The 19,180-nt window shown below is 44.1% G+C and overlaps 1 protein-coding gene across 1 annotated transcript in view; it reads left to right on the forward strand.

Annotated features, from left to right (window-relative positions):
- CD81 (CD81 molecule) overlaps positions 1–17,415 on the forward strand; it is an 88,731-nt gene extending 71,316 nt beyond the window's left edge. The window contains exons 4-8 of the mRNA XM_040328477.1: positions 1,954–2,028; positions 4,223–4,333; positions 7,403–7,480; positions 10,204–10,287; positions 17,332–17,415. Of these exons, the coding sequence (XP_040184411.1) occupies positions 1,954–2,028; positions 4,223–4,333; positions 7,403–7,480; positions 10,204–10,287; positions 17,332–17,394 (411 nt within the window). The 3' untranslated portion in view covers positions 17,395–17,415. The remainder of the gene's footprint in view (positions 1–1,953; positions 2,029–4,222; positions 4,334–7,402; positions 7,481–10,203; positions 10,288–17,331) is intronic.
- The last annotated feature ends 1,765 nt before the right edge of the window (positions 17,416–19,180 follow it).

Raw genomic sequence — 19,180 nt, forward strand, 5'->3', positions numbered from 1 at the left:
GCATTAATTTGTTTAATAAGTTTGGCATATTCCAGACACGGCCATCCACTTATTACCAGCCGGACGGAGAGTGCTCCAGCCAGAAAGGTGATAAATCCTCAGAGGTCTCAGACATGTACATACACCGTGTATAAATCCAGGGCAGCTCACTGGAGACTGAGAGGATGATTTGTATCTCTGATGTCAGCTTCTCTCCTCTCTGCTTAGTTATTAATCCACTTAATAGATCTGTGTGCTTTTTTTTATAAAGTGTACCTGTCATTTAAACACGCCAGTTAGCCATCATGTTAGTTTAAAGAGTATCCCTGAGTAAGTGCAATGTGAGCATAATGTGCTTTTTAAATCAGTCTGAACCACTTCTGGGACCTGTCTTTGGAGTGGAAGATTCTTCATACATTTCTATGGGGATTCAGCGCCGAGCCAGAGGAAGGTTCAGGCCAAATTATCATTCAGGCTCTGTAATTTACGAGAAGCGTGGGACATTGGGGGTTATTTACGAAAGACAAATCCACTTTGCACTACAAGTGCACTTGGAAATCTGAGGGGTAGATCTGAAATGAGGGGAAGCTCTGCTGATTTTATCATCCAATCACGTGCAAGCTAAAATGCAGTTTTTTTTTTTTCCTTGCATGTCCCCCTCGAATCTACACTGGGGTAGATTCAGGTACCGCTGCGCACTTCTTACGAAGGCGCAGCGTCCCGTTTTTTACCCTGCGCCTACGCAAATTATCTGCGCTACACTTCATTCATGAAGCAGTAGCCACGTAATTTGCGCGGGCGCTCCCTAAAAATGCCCGGCGTAATGCCCCGTACACACCATCACTTTATGTGATGAAAAAAAAACGACATTTTCTGTGAAGTAAAAAATGACGTTTTTGAAACTTCAATTTTCAAAGACGAAGTTGCCTACACACCATCGTTTTTCTCACAATGTTCTAGCAAAGCGAGGTTACGTTCCACCACGTTCTTCCATTGAAGCTCGCTTCATAAGTAGCTTCTGGGCATGCGCGGGTGAAAAAACGTCGTTTTAAACGACGTTTTTTGCTACACACGGTCAATTTCTGTGAATTAAAAGTTGACGTTTTGAAAAACGACACATAAAATTGAAGCATGCTTCAATTTTTTTTGGTCGTTTTTTAGAAGACATAAAACAACGTTTTCCCCCACACACGGTCAATTAAAGTGACGTTTTTAAAAACGTTGTTTTTTTTCATCACATAAAGTGATGGTGTGTACGGGGCATAAGGGCGCGTAATTTAAATGATCCCGTAGGGGGGCGTGAATCATTTAAATTAGGCGCGTTCCCGAGCCGAACGTAGTGCGCATGCTCCGTCGGGAAACTTTCCCGACGTGCATTGCGGCAAATGACGTCGCAAGGACGTCATTTGCTTCAAAGTGAACGTAAATGGCGTCCAGCGCCATTCACGATTCACTTACGCAAACGACGTGAAATTTAAAATTTGCGACGCAGGAACGACGGGTATACGTAGCATTGGCTGCCCCTGCTAATAGCAGGAGCAGCCTTACGCGGAACCCGACTAACGGAAACTACGTAAACTGCGTACGCAGGGCTCGCGTAGGGTTGTGAATCGGCGTTAGTATGCAATTTGCATACTATACGCTGACCGCTACGGGAACGCCCCCTAGCGGCAATCGCAAGAATGCAGCCTATGATACGACAGCATAAGAGCTTTATGCCAGTCATATCTTAGGCTGCAGTCGGCGTATCAAGCTCTCTGAATCAGGAGCACTCGATACGCCGGCGCAACTAAGCAATTGCGCTGCGTAACTATGGTTACGCAGACGCAATTGCTACCTGAATCTACCCCAGTGAATGCTTTTTCAGTGCACTTGTAGTGCAAAGTGGATTTGCCTTTAGTAAATCAACCCCATTGCAAGTAATTCTACATAATCTAATATTATTCTTCTAACCTACATATTGTATTTCCACAGTTTTTCGCTTGCTTAGTAATCCTATTCGCATGTGAAGTAGCTGCTGGTATCTGGGGTTTCGTAAACCGTGAGCAGGTAAGAGTAATGCTGTACTGAAAATAAATGTTCCCTGTTTAGTGTCAATCTGTTCTTGTACCATAAAGGTATTATTCATAAATAGTGGCAAGTCATACCGTAAGTGCAGAAATCCATTGCGACCAAGCAGAAATCATTTTGCGGTGGACCTCAGCTGAGTAAACAAGGGACGCTACTCCAGGTTGGTGTCCTCTGCACACACCCCACGCACCTTCCATCAGGGTGCTTACCCAGATCGTAGGCTGTGCTTAAAATAGAAAATATATCCAAAATGGTACACCTTCTTGCAAATTACGGCATATACAAGGCAGAAAACGACACAGTAGAAAAGTGAGTACCTCAAAGAAATGGGATTTTAAGGGCAATGAAAATAATATACAAAAATATATAGAAAAATATGTAATATTTAATTTACTTTACAAAAGTTGTTACAAAAAGAGAATATATATATTACAGGAACTATAGCAATTTGGTTTGCATGATATATAAACCATACACCTCCTAGATAAAAACATATACAAAAAAATAATAATGACAGTACATAAATACAAGAAAGATGTAATGAACCTCAAGAACCCAAAGGGGGTCAAGGGTAATGCAGAAAACTGTTTTGTTTAGACGCGTTTCGACTAGTGAGTTTACACTCGGTGTCTTCATCAGGAAAAAGACAGGAAAAGGACAGTGTTCAGGTGCATGCGTCTGTCATCTAAGCAAAAGAAAACAGATCCATTCCCCTCCTCCAACACGAACCCGCATTGGTCTCCCTCCACACATTGGTGGACGTCCACAGCAAAGGAAGCTCAGAGTGAATAAACAAGAGTTTATTCTACACAGATGCCATAAACACCAAGGGCCAGATTCATGTAGATCAGCGGATCTTTAGATCCGCTAGATCTACCTGGTTTACGATGCGCCGCCGCGAAAAAGCCCAGTGCGCATGCTCCAAATGACGTCGCGAGGACGTCATTGTTTGCGGCGGGTACGTCGATTGCGGCCATCGGTATTCCCGATCGCGTTACGCAAACGACGTAAAAAATTTAAAACTCGGCGCGGGAACGTCGGCCATACTTAACATTAGCTACCCCTCATAGAAGCAGGGGTAGCTATCCGCCGGAAAAAGCCGAACGCAAACGACGTAGAAAACGAGCGACGGGCGGGCGTACGGACGTAAATCGGCGGTTTTCCTCATTTGCATATGCGACGGGTAAAAAATAGCGACGACACCTAGCGGCCGGCGGGAGATTACAGCCTAAGATTCGACTGGTGTTAGTCACTTACACCAGTCGGATCTAAGGGAGATCTATGCGGAACTGATTCTTATGAATCAGTCGCATAGATCCGACCGTGGGATCTCACAGATCCGACCGTCGGGTCTCACAGATACGACGGCGGATCAGGAGATCCGCCGCCGTATCTATTGATGAATCTGGCCCCAAGAGATTTCCAAGAAAATTATCCCAGGAAAAGACTTATGCAGGATTGCAAAATATGTGCCAAATGACCATGAATTGGAAGGTCAGGCAGTAATGGCCAGGAGTAGCTGGACGGTCTGATAGCAGACCCATCCGCAACAGTGTCCAGGAATGAATGGCGCCATAGTCAGACGGATGCGGCTGACAGCAGGGGGTCCAGTGTGTCCCTGTTCACCGTTTCAGGGACAAATCAGACCTGAATGTTTGCCTGAATTCGGACCTGAAACAGAGACACAGACGCACAAGACTCCTGTGCAATTCGCTCCATTGAGAGCCAGTCACAATCTCCTGACACGCGATTTGGATGCGTAGAAACCCACATCCAATTTGCACTAGAGTGAACCCAGCCTAAAGCTCTGCTCAAACTGTTGGTGCTATATAAATCCTGTATAATAACATACCGCCCAACTTTTTGAGATGGGAATGAGGGACACCTATCAGCAAAAGTATGCAGGCATAGGACACACCCCTTGCCACGCCCCTTAAAGGAGAATTGTAAAAAAAAAAAAAAAAAAAACAAGATTGGTTAAACCCACAAGTGCTTTTTTTTACCACTACTTAAGGTAGATTTTTCTTTTCAATCTGCCGTACTGCACTGGGGGATGGAGAGGGAGAATCTGGTTGGTTTGGGAAATGCAGACTTTCAGAAACAGTTCAAACACTTTCATAAAATTAACCTATGTGATATCGCAGCTATAAATTCATAATTTTCTCCTCTTCAGGTGTCGAAGGAGATAAAACAGTTCTATGACGAAGCTTACGAGCAAGCGAAGAGTGGCAAGAAAGAAGAGAAAGAAAAGGCAAAATCTGTGGTCAAAGTCTTTCATGAGACGGTAAGGCATATTTCAAACACGTGGAACACGTGCTACAGTGATAGAATTATTGTACTGAGAGATATGGCCGCAGTCTAGAGCCCACAAAGAGTAAACTATAGACTGCTAGCCTTTAATAAACTACAAGTTCCATCATGCCACATAGTTTATGGGGTTCTCCTATTGATATTTAATGGAACCCTAACATGCAACCATGCAGGACACAATGCATCTGATCTTAACGCCCTACAAGACAGGGCTCGACAATACTTGGCTTGGAAGGGGGGGGGGGGGGGCAAAAAATTTTTTTTTTGTGAGCTGGTGGTGAGCCGTTGGTATTACAAGTTATTACCACCAGATGTGTAAGCTGGCGCCATCTGGTGGTGGCCGTTGGTATTACAAGTTAAGCATTACAAGTTAAACAGCAATTCTAATGTAATTTTTCACTATTTTCACGGCCATCTTCTTCCCTCTAATTAGAACCCCCAAACATTATATATATTTTTTATCCTAACACCCTAGAGAATAAAATGGCGATCGTTGCAATACTTTCTGTCACGCCGTAGTCTTACAAGCGCACTTTTTTTGGGAAAATTACACTTTTTTTTAATTAAAAAAATAAGACAACAGTAAAGTTATCCCCATTTTTTTTTAAATTATGAAAGATAATGTTACGCCGAGTAAATTGATACCTAACATGTCACGCTTCAAAATTACGTCCGCTCGTGGAATGGCAACAAACTTTTACCATTTAAAATCTTCATAGGCGACGTTTAAAAAATTCTACAGGTTGCATGTTTTGAGTTACAGAGGAGGTCTAGGGCTAGAATTATTGCTCTCGCTCTACCAATCGCGGGGATACCTCACATGTGTGGTTTGAACACCGTTTACATATGCGGGCGCTGCTCACGTATGTGTTCGCTTCTGCGCGCAAGCTCGTCGGGACGGGGCGCTTTTTCTGGCTCCTAACTTTTTTAGCTGGCTCCTAGATTCCAAGCAAATTTGTCAACCCCTGCTACAAGACATATACCTGAAAACACACATTCTTTGTTACAGTTTATTAGGATTTATAGTCCATCGAGAGGCACCGGAATTTGTCCATTAGGGTACACAGAAATTCATGGACTGTCGGCAGTATAGCCCAACAGTCTAAAATTCCTGTATCCCTTAAATAATACAAATGGTGTCTCCTCACTAACTGTCAGCCAAATCTTCTGCTCCCAGCCTACCCACACTGAATGTGTTGTAATGTACAAGGCATTCTCATTTAGAAACATTGGGGGTTATTTACTAAAGGCAAATCCACTTTGCACTACAAGTGCAAAGCGCACTTTGAAATTGCACTTGGAAGTGCAGTCTCTGTAGATCTGAGGGAGACATGCAAGGAAAATAAAAAACAGCATTTTAGCTTGCACATGATTGGATGATAAAATCAGCAGATTCAGATCTACCCCTCAGATATACAGCAACTTCACTTCCAAGTGCACTTGTAGTTTGCACGTGTAGTGTAGTTCAATTAGAAATATATAAAGTTACACTTGGGCGATGATTTATAAAGGAAAGTGCATGTACATTCGTTCTGTGTGACTGGGGCAAGAAAAAAAAAAAAAATTAAAAGGAGAAGTCCGGCCTGGGCTCATTTGGCTGGGCTTCTCCTATGAATCACAGGAGTGCAATTGCTTTTGCACTCCTGTGACCCCTTTTTAGCAGAGAGCTGTCTCTGCTGACGTCGCCAAGATCAGTCCATGCACCGCGTCATCGCAAATTCGGAAGTCTTGATCTGCCAGGTGCCTCTCAGTGAGCCTTTGAGACGGCCACTCCCCACCCCTCCACAGCACAGCGCTCCAACGAGCAAGGAGAAGCAGAGCAGGAGAGCTGCTGACTAACAGGATGGCAGTGACGTCAGCGGAGGGCGGACTTCAGACCACAGGAGTGCAAAACTAATTACACTCCTGTGACCCAGAGGAGAAGCCCAGACGAAAAAGCCCAGGCTGGACTTCTCCTTTAAATGTCATAGCAATTTATCGCATTTGTCCACTAGATGGAGCTAGGTATCATATGAATGTTCAGGCTAAAGCCTGGGGCTTCATGCAAAGAACCACAATGAAACAGTGGGACTTGCAGTGATCATATATGCCTTTCTTTTTAGTGTTTATGGGGCAGATCCTCAAAGAAATTACGCCGGCGTATCTGTTGATACGCCGCGTAATTTCAAATTTTGCGCCTCGTATCTTTGTTTTGGTATCCACCAAACAAGATACGACGGCATCTGTGTTAGATTCGACAGGCGTACGCCTTAAGACGCCGTCGGATCTAAGATGCAATTTTCCGGCGGCCGCTGGGTGCCGTTCACGTCGTAATCCGCGGCGAGTATGCAAATTAGCTATTTCCGACGATCCACAAACGTATGAGCGGCCGTCGCATTCTTTTATGTCGTTTCCGTTCGGCTTTTTCCGGCGTATAGTTAAAGCTGCTATCTGGTGGCGTACTCAATGTTAAGTATGGCCGTCGTTCCCGCGTATAATTTTGAAAATTTTTCTTTGTTTGCGTAAGTCGTCCGTGAATGGGGCTGGACGCCATTTACGTTCACGCCGAAAACAATGACGTCCTTGCGACATCATTTGGAGCAATGCACCCTGGGAGTTTTGACGGACGGGGCATGCGCAGTTCGTTCGGCGCGGGGACGCGCTTCATTTAAATGAAACACGCCCCCCTACTCGCCGCATTTGAATTCCGCGCCCTTACGCCGCGAGAGATACACTACGCCGCCGTAACTTACGGCGCAAATTCTTTCTGGATTCAAACCAAAGCCAGGTAAGTTACGGCGGCGTAGCGTATCTCAGATACGCTGCGCCGGTGCAGATCTTTGTGAATCTGCCCCATTGTCTTTGTGTTATTACCTTTTTGATTTTGGGATCTAAGAACAACTGCAAACTAAAAATAGGGATCCCAGTAAGTGTCTGTGATAATATTTAGAGTCTTGTGTTTGTTCTATGCTAATGTTTGTAGATATAGTTTTTTACTTTTATCCTGTTATTTTGGGGTAAATTTGACTAGCTGTCAATCTTTCTGTTCTCTTTCATCTTTTAGCTGCAGTGCTGTTCAGATGAGCTAAGTCTACCATTAATTGGGGGTGACAGTCTGTGTCCGGAAGGGGTAAAAAACGTGGTGAGTATACAGAACAGTGTTGCGACAGTACTTGGTATTTGTGATGGAAAACGTCTGTTTGACCAAAGTGTGTTTTATCAATAAAGCTGATCACAGTACTGAGTATGATGTTTACCTTCATTTCTTTCCTGCACTAGTACAATGACAGTTTGAATCGTTGCTATGGTCAACAGCTAAGATGCAAGTTTCCTTTACAGTAGTTTATACACAGGTCTGATTTTAAGTGGCTCATTTACTAAATGTATTTACCGTATTTGCCGGCGTGTAAGACGACTGGGCGTATAAGACGATCCCCTATTTTTCCAGGAAAAATGTTGGTTTTGGGATATACTCGCCATATAAGACTACCCCCTTCCTACTAGTCTTTCTGGAAGCTGAGGGGTAGCCGGAACAACCACTGACAGGAACAACCGCTGACAGAAACATGCTTTTTTCAGATCTCACTGTGCCATTACATTACATTACATGCCTCCACTGTGCCATTACATTACATGCCTCACTGTGCCATTACATGCCTCACTGTGCCATTACATGCCTCACTGTGCCATTACATTACCTGCCTCACTGTGCCATTACATTACATGCCTCACTGTGCCATTACATTACATGCCTCACTGTGCCATTACATTACATGCCTCCACTGTGCCATCACTTGCCTCCACTGTGCCATCACTTGCCTCCACTGTGCCATCACTTGCCTCCACTGTGCCATTACTTGCCCCCACTGTGCCATAGAGCTGCACGATTCTGGTCAAAATGAGAATTGCGATTCTTTTGCTTAGACTAAAGATCACGATTCTCTCAAAATTGATTGCCAGAAACCCCCCCCCCAATAAATAAACCTGTGATTTATTTGAAAATACGAATATATGAAAAACAGAGCAGTGATATGTCTATAATGTTAAAGACCATATAACTCCTTTGAAAAAAGCAGAATCAAACTTTGATTCTGCTTTTTTCATTGGAGTTATATGGTCTTTAACAATATAGACATATCACTGGTCTGTTTTTTATACATCAGAAGAAGTACCGCCGGCAACCACTGGGTGGCGCATGGATACACACAGTTGTACAGAACTGTGAGAAAGAAAAATACATCAGAAGCAGTACCGCCGGCAACCACTGGGTGGCGCATGGATACACACAGTTGTACAGAACTGTGAGAAAGAAAAATACATCAGAAGCAGTACCGCCGGCAACCACTGGGTGGCGCATGGATACACACAGTTGTACAGAACTGTGAGAAAGAAAAATACATCAGAAGCAGTACCGCCGGCAACCACTGGGTGGCGCATGGATACACACTAGAGTTGTATTGAACTGTGAGAGAAGCCCAGGCTGCTGACGTCTGTTCCGATATCGGCAGCATTTGCGTTCCACGCTGGTTACGTGGAATGGCGGTGACGCATAAGAATCGCGGGAGATCGCAGGCAGGGAGAATCGAGATCGCGATTAATCGTGCAGCTCTACTGTGCCATCACTTGCCTCCACTGTGCTATCACTTGCCCCCACTGTGCCATCACTTGCCCCCACTGTGCCGGCCAAGACGATCTCCCTACCTTATTTTTTTGCAGGTTCTGGCTTCCAGGCTGCGGGCATCCATGATTCAAAAGCCGCGCCTTCTCCTCAGACTGTTCCGTGATAGGCGGAACACATATTTTCCCAGCAGGGCCTCTGTTCAGTGTTCCGCCTATCACGGATGTCCTCTCGTCCGAGGATGAGAAGGCATCCGTGATTGGCGGAACACTGAATAGAGGCCCTATCACGGAACAGTCTGCGGAGGAGGCGCGGCTTTTAAATCATGGATGCCCGCAGGCTGACGGAGACTGTCATCGGCGTATAAGACGACCCCCGACTTTGGATGCATTTTTTTGCATCCAAAAGGTCATCTTATACGCCGGAAAATAGTCGTTGCAGAGTTGTCATCAAATTTGGGAATATAACACTTGGGTCATATGTTGTCCTCGAAGCTCACACACCTTTAGTCCCCTTTCACACCAGCAGACTGATCGGGTCCGCCTGTCCGTTTTTCAGGAAGACCCGATTGGACCACCTATCTATGGGGAGGCCCGCCTGCATCCGATCCGGTCCACCAAAAAAAAAAAGACAGATGGGGATTTAGTGGATCGGATTGGATGACCGTTAGATGAAAACAGATACAGTCCGGCTCCATCTGACCCCCTTATAGAGAACAGTGGGCTGTGTACTTGTCTGCTCTGCATCAGCAAAGCAGACGCAGACCTGTCATCAGCAGAGATCAGTTTACATGCTGGAGAAAACAGTGAGCTGACCATGTATGGCAGAATCGATATTGCATGTCTCTTCTACAATAAAGGGCCTGTCTGCTTGTTGTATGTGATGGAATTTTAGTTCTGCTTAAGCAGAGGGTATTATTTCAGTCTTTTGAAGTGTAAGAATAGAATGTATTTCATAAGTCTAGCTCTGCTTGGAAACTGAAGCTAACTGAGCAGCAGAGAAAGGTAGGAAGTATGTTGCTAAGTACTGTACCAACTAGCACCAAAACAGGAGGGGGAACACAGGAACATACAAAACGTATCAAGTGCAGTAACAACACATCCATTATGGGCAATCCTTAATATATACTGATTTTATATCGGAGAAAACACTTCTTTGAGGGAATCGGTCTGTTGATCTGTCTAATAATACATAGAAGCTAATACAAGTTGCTTTACATTTTCTCCTTCTTTTCTCCTTTGTTTTAGAATTGCCACGAGAGAATCGATGAACTGTTCCAGTCTAAGCTGCACTTGGTCGGGATTGCAGCTGCAGTGGTGGCTGTCATCATGGTAAGATAAGAGACTTTATTGTCTACATTAGAATCTTCTCAGCACTCAAAGCATCCTAATATAATCTGCTTCTAATATTTCAATAAAAAAAGTTTACATTCATTACAAATATATAAGAAAACTGCACATTTCATCAGGTCACTTACTACTGTAATATAAGGGAGAACCCAAACTGGCATATATGGCAAGAAATAACTAGAGCTAAAGCTTTCTTGGACTTCCGTAAAGTGGAGCTCCGCCCAAAAGGGGAAGCTCCGCTTGTTTACGCCCTCCCAAAAACCAGGTACCCGCTCCCACTTCCAGGTAAGATCGCCGCATTGTGATCACGGTGATCTGCAAACTTTCCAGCCAATAAAGTTTCTTTTGGTGGTATTTGATCACCTCTGCGATTTAAATTTTTTGCGCTATAAACAAAAAAAAAGCAACAATGTTGAAAAAAAAAACACAATATTTTTTACTTTTTGCTATAATAAATTACCCAAGTTAAAAAAAACTTTAGGCCGATATGTATTCTTCTGCATATTTTTTGGTAAAAAAGAAAAATCGCAATAACACGCCTTTCACACTGGGATGTTTTTGAGTGCACACCGCTCCTACCCATTGAAGTGAATGGGCAGCTCGGCTGACCTGCCTGTAAAGCGCCTCTGCAGCGGCGCTTGGTGAGTGGTTTTAACCCTTTTTTGGCCACTGGCGCGTTTTAAAAGCCGATGCGAGTGCCTGGCGGCCGTGATGTCCGCCAGACACTCGCGATCGGCGGCTACAGGGACAAGACGTGGAGCTCTGTGTGTAAACACACAGATCCTCGTCCTGTCAGGGGAGAGAGAAGACCGATCTGTGTCCCTTGTACATAGGGACATAGATCGGTCACCTCCCCCAGTCACCCCCCCTCCACCTACAGTTAGAACACAATTTAGGGTACACATTTAACCCCTTCCTCACCCCCTAGTGTTAACCCCTTCAATGCCAGTCACATTTATACAGTAATTAGTGCATATTTATAGCACTGATCGCTGTATAAATGTGAATGGCGCCAAAAATGTGTCAAAAGTGTCCGATGTGTCCCCCGTAATGTCGCAGTCACGAAAAAAAATGCTGATCGCCGCCATTAGTAGTAAAAAAAAATAATAAAAAATAATAATAATTATGTCCCCTATTTTGTAAGCGCAATAACTTTTGCGCAAACCAGACGCTTCTTGCGATTTTTTTTTTTCCCCAAAAAATATGTAGAAGAATACGTATCGCCTAGACTGAGAAAAAAAATGTTTTTTAAAAAAAATTGGGCTATTTATTATAGCAACAAGTAAAAAATATTGTTGTTTTTTTTCAAAATTGTCGCTCTATTTTTGTTTATAGCGCAAAAAATAAAAACCGCAGAGGAGATCAAATACCACCAAAAGAAAGCTCTATTTGTGGGGAAAAAAGGACGTCAATTTTGTTTGGGAGCCACGTCGCACGACCGCGCAATTGTCAGTTAAAATAACGCAGTGCCAGAAGCTGAAATTTCACCTGGTCAGGAAGGGGTATATGTGCCCAGTAAGGAAGTGGTTAAAGCGATTGTAAAGTTTTTTTATTTTTTTAATAACAAACATGTTATACTTACCTCCTCTGTGCAAGAGAATGGCCCTGATCCTCCTTTTCTGGGGTCCCCCATGATGCTCCTCTTCATTGAGTGCCCCCGCAGAGAGCCGCTTTCATTGTCCATTGACAGAGACAGCCATTGTTGGCTGTTAGCACAACACACTGGGAGGTTTCAATGGCCCAACAATGTGTTAATCTCCGTCTTCACCTCACTTGAACCAGAGCTTAAGGAGTCAGTTCTGTTCCATCATCCAGAGCCAAAAGGATTAACTGGCAGAGGGTGATCAGGGTTTACACACGCAACATTTCAGGGTTTTTCCCAGTCTGAAAGTCAGAAAACATAACGGAGACTTGTAATTTGCAGATATATGTTTTATTTCAAGTGGGAAAAAATGAGAACAGGGAGAAGTTTAACTGCAGAAAAGAGACTTTTTTTGGAGGTCCTGCCATGTGTACAAACCCATTCAGCTGCCTTTACAAGGGGTGGTAAAACCGTGGTTCAGCCCAACTACAAGTGTAAAGAAAAAAAGCCTTCATTTCATCCAGGCTGTCCAAAAAGTTGGTGTATGACTAAAGCTTCGCACACGCGATCGGATTATCCGACGGGAATTGTGTGATGACAGGCTGCTGTCAGAAAATCCGACCCTTTGTACACGCCATCGGACAATTGTTGTCGGATTTTCCGCAGACAAATGTGGGATAGCATGCTTTAAAATTTTACGCAAATGTGTGTTGTCGGATTTTCCAATCGTGCAGAAGGTGCCCCAAGGCTGGCCCTAAAGTGCTGAGAAACCACATCGTTTTGTGTTTGTTGGCCGACAATTCTTTGCTGTTTGTATGCATACCAAGTTCCTGGCCAAAGCCCTTCGGACAAAAGTCTTGAGCTTTGTCCGTGGAAAATCCGATCGTGTGTACCAGGCTTTAAATGACTCAACCCCATACAGAAGTTTCTCAGTATAGGGCACATCAGATGAAGAAAAGCAACCCAGTGGAAAGCTAAATATTGCTCCTAGTCCTAGAATAGAAAAACGTTTGTAGAGGCACCCAAAGGCTTCTATATTGATGGATTAAAGGTCTTCAATAAATGACTCCAGCCAAAAAAAAAAATTTATTCTAGAGACTAGGGAATAGCAAATGCCACTGACAAGTTGAATAAGAATTGGAGAGCCACCTAGTGGCCAAATTGGGAGGTGACGGTGGCTGTGCACTAAACTAATGGCAATCCAGCACCCTGAACATAAAAAGAAAAGAAAGCGGAGAGATCGATGTTAGTACATCGATCTCTCCGCTGTGTTCTCATAGGGGGACTGTCTCCCTGCCAGAACACACCAGTAAGTTTGGACGATGCCGATCGACTGCTGGTTTAACAGCATGCTTGTTCAGCAGAAGCCAGTCGTGAGATCGGTTTCTATAGGACAAGCAGCTGCACACATGGGCCAAAGTCGGTCGGTTTCTACTGTAACAGCTGATTTCAGCCCATGTACAGGGGTGTACATTCCAACGTGGAATACCTGTGGAGTAATAACCATAGGTGACACTGGGAAATAAGTAGTCATCCATAGGCAGCAGTGCAGTGGGAAACATCAAAGAGGAGGTAATTAATTTAACCTCTTCCCGCCCGCACGGCGGGTTTTTACGGCCACATTGTGGCTCTGAATTGCCGGGAGGCCGCACCGCCCGCCGCGTCAGTCAGGTGCTGATGCGCGTGCCTGGCGGGCGCGATGTCCGCGATCGGCGGTCACGGAGACAGAGACGTGGAGCTCTGTGTGTAAACACAGAGCTCCACGTCCTGTCAGGGAGAGGAGACTGATAGTGTGTCCCTTGTACATAGGGACACAGCATCGGTCACCTCCCCCAGTCACCCCCCACAGTAAGAATCACTAATTAGGGAATACATTAACCCCTTCCTCGCCCCCTAGTGTTAACCCCTTCCCTGCCAGTCACATTTATACAGTAATCAGTGCATATTTATATCATTGTTCGCTGTATAAAATGTGAATGGTCCCAAAGGTGTTCGATGTGTCCGCCGCAATATCGCAGTCCTGACAAAAATCGCAGATCGCCGCCATTAATAGTAAAAAAATAAATAAAAATGTCATGATTCTATCCCCTATTTTGTAGACGCTATAACGTTTGCGCAAACCAATCACTATACGCTTATCGCGATTTTTAATTTTACCAAAAATATGTAGAAGAATACGTATCGGACTAAACTGAGAAAAATTATTATTTTTTTTTATTGGATATTTATTATAGCAAAAAGTAAAAAATGTAGTTTTTTTTTTAAATTGTCGCTCTATTTTTGTTTATAGCGCAAAAAATAAAAACCACAGAGGTGATCTCATACCACCAAAAGAAAGCTCTATTTGTGGGGAAAAAAGGACATCAATTTTGTTTGGGAACCACGTCGCACGACCGCGCAATTGTCATTCAAAGCGTGACAGTGCTGAAAGCTGAAATTTCACCTGGGCAGGAAGGGAGTATATGTGCCCAGTAAGCAAGTGGTTAATAAATAAAAAGTCTGGGCCCGATACATTTTTTTTTTTTTTTAATCCAGCTTTACTTTTTACATTGAGGGCTAACAGATTCTCTTAATATCCTTTTTTTTATAACTGCCTTCCGTTTCCTGCCCCATTCTTCGGATAAATTGCAGTAAAATATCCAAACTGTAGCCTTCAGTATCACTTTAAGTGTAAGCAGCTCAGGGGGAGGGGTAAATATTGATCTGTGGGGGGCAAATTAGAGGTTTTTAGTTTAAAAAAGAGTTCCCTGCTGTTCTCTGCTACATGATATACACTATATTACCAAAAGTATTGGGACGCCTGCCTTTACACGCACATGAACTTTAATGGTGTCCCAGTCAAAAGGCCCGTACACACGGTCTGACTTTTTGACAACAAACTTCAAAATGAGCAGTTTAAAAAAAAAAAAAAAAATCTGACTGTGTGTACGCTCCATCGGACAAACTTTTTCGGTTTTCATCGGACAAAAGTTCGCTCTGCAAACAGACAAGCTTTCCGGCAACAAAAGTCTGATGGTGCAAAGTCCTGCCGTGTGTACAGAAATCCATCGGACTTTAGTCCAAATTACAAACACGCAATGCAAAAGATCGGACAATACAGAAGTTGACCAAAGGGTGGCGGTAAAGAGCTGAAACACCACGTGATTTGGGGAAAGTTGACTGAAAAAGTCCTGCCGTGTGTAAGCAGAACAAGTTCACGGCCAATGCCCTTTGAACAAAAATCCACAGAAACGTTTGTTTGAAGTCCGATCGTGTGTACGAGGCTTTAGTCTGTAGGGTTCAATATTGAGTTGGCCCCCCCATTGCAGCTATACTAGCTTCAACTCTTCTGGGAAGGCCTTCCATAAGGTTTAGGAGTGTGTCTATGGGAATGTATGACCATTCTTCCAGAAGTACATTTGTGAGGTCAGGCACTGATGTGGACGAGAAGGCCTGGCAGTCTTCGCTCTAATTCATCCCAAAGGTGTTCTATTGGGATGAGGTTAGGACTCTGTGCAGTCCAGTCACGTTCCCCCACTGCAAACTCATCCATGTGTGGGCCTTGCTTTGTGCACTGGAGCCAATTAATGTTGGAACAGGAAGGGGCCGTCCCCAAACTGTTCCCACAAAGTTGGGAGCATGAACTAGTCCAAAATGTCTTGGTATGCTGATGCCCTAAGAGTTCCCTTCACTGGCACTAAGGGGCCAATCCCAACCCCTGAAAAACAACCCCACACCATAATCCCCTCCACCAAATGATTTGGACCAGTGCACAAAGCAAGGTCCATAAAGACATGGATGAGAGAGTTTGGGGTGGAGGAACTTGACTGACCTGACCTTTCACGATTTCATGCTTGTGAGCCTGGAGAAGAGATGTGGGGTCTTATTGACCCCGCCTCTCTCCATAAAGAGGACCTGTCACACACTATTCCTATTACAAGGGATGTTTACATTCCTTATAATAGGAATAAAAGTGATCCAAAAAAAAAAAAGTGGAAAAATACAAAAATGAAGTAAAATAAAAATTAAATTAAATTTTATTTTTTTTAAAACGTCCTTGTACCCAGTAGCTCGCGCTCAGAAGCGAACATGCATGAAAGTCCCGCCCACATATGTAAACGCTGTTCAAACCCCACATGTGAGGTATCGTCGCGTGTGTTAGAGTGTGTGCACCAATTCTAGCACTAGACCTCCTCTGTAACTCGAAAATAGTAACCTGTAAAAAAAAATTAAGCGTTGCCTATGGAGATTTTTAAGTACAGAAGTTTGGCGCCATTTCATGAGTGTGCGCAATTTTAAAGCGTGACATGCTAGGTATCTATTTACTCGGCGTAACATTATCTTTCACATTATACAAAAAAATTGGGCTAACTTTACTGTTTTGTTGTTTTTTTTAATTCATGAAACCGTTTTTGTTTTTTTCCAAAAAAAGCCATTAAAAATTATTGTGCAAATACCGTGTGAGAAAAAAAGTTGCAATGATCGCCATTTTATTCCCTAGGGTGTCTGCTAAAAAAATAATATATATAATATTTGGGGGTTCTGATTAATTTTCTAGCAAAAAAAAAATAGATTTTTACATGAAGGAGCCAAAATAGGCGCGGTGGACAAGTGGTTAAAGTTGCCATGTAAAAGCAAGTGTCCCAATACTTTTGGTAATATAGGGCCAGATTCACAGCTGAAATACGCCAGAGTATCTACTGATACGCCGGCGTATTTTCAAATTACCCGCGTCGTATCTTTAGTTTGAATCCTCAAACCAAGATACAACGGCTTCTGGCTTTGTTCCGACAGGCGTACGGCTTCGTACGCCTTCGGATCGTAGGTGTAATACTTCGGCGCCCGCTGGGTGGAGATTGCATCGTTTTCTGCGTCGGGTATGCTAATTAGCTGTTTACGGCGATCCACGAAGGTACGCGCGTTCGTCGCATTCTCTTACGTCGTCGCTAGTCAGCTTTTCCCGGCGTATAGTTACGGCTGCTATTTCTTGGCTTATATTTAGACTTGCCATGTTAAAGTTCCCGCGTCAAATTTTTAAAAAAAAAAATTTGTGTGTAAGTCGTTCGTGAATAGGAAAAGAACGTAACGCACAACGCCGTTCAAAAAATGACGTCGGTGCGACGTCATTTCGCGCAAAGCACGGCGGGAAATTTCAAAACGGAGCATGCGCAGTACGTTCGGCGCGGGAATTAAAATGATGCACCCCCAATTTGAATTAGGCGGGCTTGCGCCGGACGGATTTACGCTACGCTGCCGCAAGTTTACAGGCAAGTGCTTTGTGAATCAAGCACTTGCCCGTAAAACTTTCGGCGGTGTAACGTAAATGTGATACGTTACGCCGCCGCGGATTTACGCAATTCTACCTGAATCTGGCCCATAGTGTATATCTAGTGTTTATGTTGAATTTTTAATTCCTTTTTGTTTTTCTCTCATTAATTCTTTTGTCTTCTTTCCATTCTCTTTAGATTATTGAGATGATCTTCAGTATGGTTCTTTGCTGTGGAATTCGGATCTACTCTGTGTACTAAAGACTGTGCTTTCTACATTGTGTAAATAATTGCACACCTTCTATTCCCTTTCCTCCCATCCCCATTCATGTCTTTTTATTAACACGTGTTCCCTGCTCTGATGGAGCCTGTGCTGAGGTTTACAAACTCAGAACAAACACTAAAAGTTTGCTTCTGTCCACCCTGGAAATTGCAGCAACAAGGCACTCCTGAAGTTCTGACCCTGTAGATCAGGGGTCTTAAACTGACAGCCCTCCAGCTGTTGTGATACTACAAGTCCCATCATGCCTCTGCCTGTGGGAGTCATGCTTGTAACGTTCAGCCTTGCAATGCCTCATGGGACTTGTAGTTTGGATGGATACCAGTTTGAGACCCCTGCTGTAGAATGTTTGTGGGACTCTCACTCCTAGTACTGCCTTTGTGTGACACCGATGTCATGCTGTCACTGCCACATATAAAGGGTCCTGTGGAGTTGACTTACCTGCCATGTGCAGTGACTAACGAGCCAACTTTTGCTGCCAGTTCCCATCTCAGGCCACTCCTGTGTAAAATATATTGTGATCCTGCTATTGGGGGCAAGGACCAACCCCAACAGCTCCCCCCCTTCCCTGCACGATCCCCCCCACAATCTGCCATTAGAAAAATAAATATATATATAAACATGTATAAAGATTCTCATTAAAATTCTTTACAGGGGCTTTTTTCACCCCGACACCAAATGTGTTTACTCTGCTTATTTCCATTTCGAGGAAATGTGTCGCGTGTGTAGATAAAGTCTAGCTATGACTAAGCACTAGTGTTAGTGCGAAACGCGTCAGCAGTTGGGTTTTATTTTACAATAAAGGCTACAATTTGTTCATTGTGCGGCTGTCCAGAGACAATCTTCGTTCCTGCTTTGTAGATAAAGTCGCATGGCAGCCAGACACTCTTCGTGGACACACACCAACTTTCCATATCTGAGCATCGCAAAGCAAAATGCTACGTCATTCATTTGTAATATTCAAAGCCAACTCCCCCATCCATCTACTGAATGTCTCCATGCTTTACTTTGTTGAAAAGTCACTTTGAAAAACACCCCACTAAGATTTGTGCCCGTGGCCACCTTGAGAAAGGGCAATGATTCATGTAGCATTTACTTCCTGGAATCCATCTGCCCTTAGCTCAGGTATGCAAACAGGAAATCGTGTGCTTAGCTGAGAAAGCCCTCCTCCACTACTTAAGACTCCTAGCATATATGACACTATGGGCCAGATTCACATACAAATACGTTACGCTGCGGCGGCGTAACGTATCCCATTTACGTTACCCCGCCGCAAGTTTACAGCGTAAGTGCCTGATTCACAAAGCACTTACCTGTAAACTTGCGGCGGTGTAGAGTAAATCCGCTCGGCGCAAGCCCGCCTAATTCAAATGGGGCAGGCACCATTTAAATTAGGCGCGTTCCCGCGCCGAACGTACTGCGCATGCTCCGTCCGTAAAATTACCCGACGTGCATTGCGTTAAATGACGTCACAAGGACGTCATTGGTTTCAACGTTTACGTAAATGGCGTCCAGCGCCATTCACGGACGACATACGCAAACGACGTGAAATTTTTAATTTCGACGCGGGAACGACGGCCATACTTAACATTGGTTACACCACCTAGAGGGCATGCTTAGTTTTACGCGACGCATCTCTACGGAAACGACGTAAATTTAGATCGACGGGCAAAGCGGAAGTTCGTGAATCGGCGTAACTAGTCATTTGCATATTCTACGCCGACCGCAATGGAATCGCCACCTGGCGGCCGGCCTAGAATTGCAGCC

The sequence above is a fragment of the Rana temporaria genome, chromosome 11, assembly GCF_905171775.1.
Source record: "Rana temporaria chromosome 11, aRanTem1.1, whole genome shotgun sequence".
Lineage (NCBI taxonomy): Eukaryota > Metazoa > Chordata > Amphibia > Anura > Ranidae > Rana > Rana temporaria.